The following is a 1,609-nucleotide window of genomic DNA, read 5'->3' as shown; positions in this document are numbered from 1 at the left end:
CACTTGGGTTATTGCTTAGAGAAATGGACCCACATTTGGGTTATTGCTCAGAGAAATGGCCCCACGTTTGGGTTATTGCTCAGAGAAACGGATCCACGTTGCAGCAGGGAGGCCCCCGGGAAGATGGGAGAGCTGGGCAGGGGCTTGGCGGTTTTTTTTTCTTGCTAGTGGAAGGCACAAATTGGTACTGAGGGCAGGGAGGGGCTGTGCTCGGTGCAGTGTGGCCCCCAGCCAGGAGCACCTCCGGGTGCCTCCCCTCACCCACAGCACTGCCCTTGGTTTGCATAAGGAGTTAAAATCCGATTCTGGGCGAGCAGAGCTGCGGTAGGCAAGGCAGCTTCCCCGGGCCCCACCTTTTGCTGCAGAGACGCCTGCCATCTCGCCTGCCGGGCGTGAATGGGGCGCAGGAGGTGTCCTGCCCAAGGCACTGTGCGGCACTGCCGGGCTGGTGAGGAGCAAGGGCCTCTGCCGCGCTGCTCGCTAAAAGAGGAGACGTCTGAGACCACGAAGAGCTGCAACAGCCAGAGGAGCGGTTCTGCTGGAGGGCCGCAGGGCTCTCACAGGACGATCTTGAAGGAGCTGCAAGAGACACGGCAGGTTCTGCACTTCCTTGCTGGGTCCCATGCAAACCGTTTGTGAGCGCCCAGTGCTACAGGGACACAGCGTTACCCTCTGCGGGAGAGGCTCTCTGCAGAGCTCGCATGGGATGCAGTTCCCTCTGCTTTTGCGGAAGACCTCGTACAGGGTAGCTTTGCCTTGCTGCCACAGAGAGCTCTGCCCCAACGCCAGCACAGCGATCGGGGCGGGCGAACCCCCCAGACAGGTCCCTTGAGACCAGCTGTGCCGATGGAGACCACTGTACCTGGCAAAGTCTGGGGAGCGGGAGATGATGTGCTGGAACTCAGAGAGGTTGATGGTGCCATCCTTGTCGATGTCGGACTCCTCCAGGATCTGGAGGGGAGGGAAAGGCGAGCGGTGAGCTATGTGTGGCTGGGACCATGCAGTGGCCCATGCCCTGCCCAATGGTCCTCACATTTTGGATGAGCTGCTCCATCTCTGCGTTGCTCAGCCGGGACTCCTCACCTTGCCCCGTCAGACAGTTCACCAGTTTCTCCAGGTCCTTTCTGTCCAGAGTCCCATCTTCATCAAAGTCTTTGGGGAGAGGAAAGGTACGTTTCAGCAGGGCCACAGCGACCCCAGAGAGTCGCGAGCAGCTGTGCTTGGGTGAGGAAAGGGCCTGGCAGCCCGAGGACACGGCAGGCTCCACGCTGCACCTCTCGGTGCACATCATCGTGCCAAACCAGCAGTTTCCACAAGGAGCTCCTGAAGCCACCATCCCCGTGGGCACTCTGAGGGCACTGCTAGTCGTCCTGAACACAGATTCATCCCTGCCCCGCCCCGCCACCCCGAGGTGCAGGGACCCCAGGACACACCATCTGCCCCCAGCCTTACCAAAGATGCGGAAGGCATAGTGGGATTTGATGTCCAAGGTGGCAGAGTCGCTGAAGACGCTCAGCATATCAAGGAAGTCTTCGAAGGACATGCTGTCATTCCCGTCATCTGAGGTGGAGAACACCTGGCAGATCCGGTGCCGGAAGGGGTTCGCCTG

The 1,609-nt window shown here is 60.1% G+C and overlaps 1 protein-coding gene across 1 annotated transcript in view; it reads right to left on the bottom strand.

Annotated features, from left to right (window-relative positions):
* Window positions 1-557: 557 nt before the first annotated feature.
* CIB1 (calcium and integrin binding 1 (calmyrin)) overlaps window positions 558-1,609 on the bottom strand; it is a gene marked incomplete at its 5' end in the record, with an annotated part of 1,583 nt that continues 531 nt past the window's right edge. The window contains 4 exons of the mRNA XM_009706731.1: window positions 558-579; window positions 863-951; window positions 1,034-1,152; window positions 1,453-1,606. Coding sequence (XP_009705033.1) covers window positions 558-579; window positions 863-951; window positions 1,034-1,152; window positions 1,453-1,606 — 384 coding nt within the window. The remainder of the gene's footprint in view (window positions 580-862; window positions 952-1,033; window positions 1,153-1,452; window positions 1,607-1,609) is intronic.

The sequence above is a fragment of the Cariama cristata genome, unplaced genomic scaffold (assembly GCF_000690535.1).
Source record: "Cariama cristata isolate BGI_N322 unplaced genomic scaffold, ASM69053v1 scaffold29068, whole genome shotgun sequence".
Lineage (NCBI taxonomy): Eukaryota > Metazoa > Chordata > Aves > Cariamiformes > Cariamidae > Cariama > Cariama cristata.
Note: the sequence above shows the minus strand (reverse complement) of the source record. Positions and strands in the feature narration are given on the sequence as shown.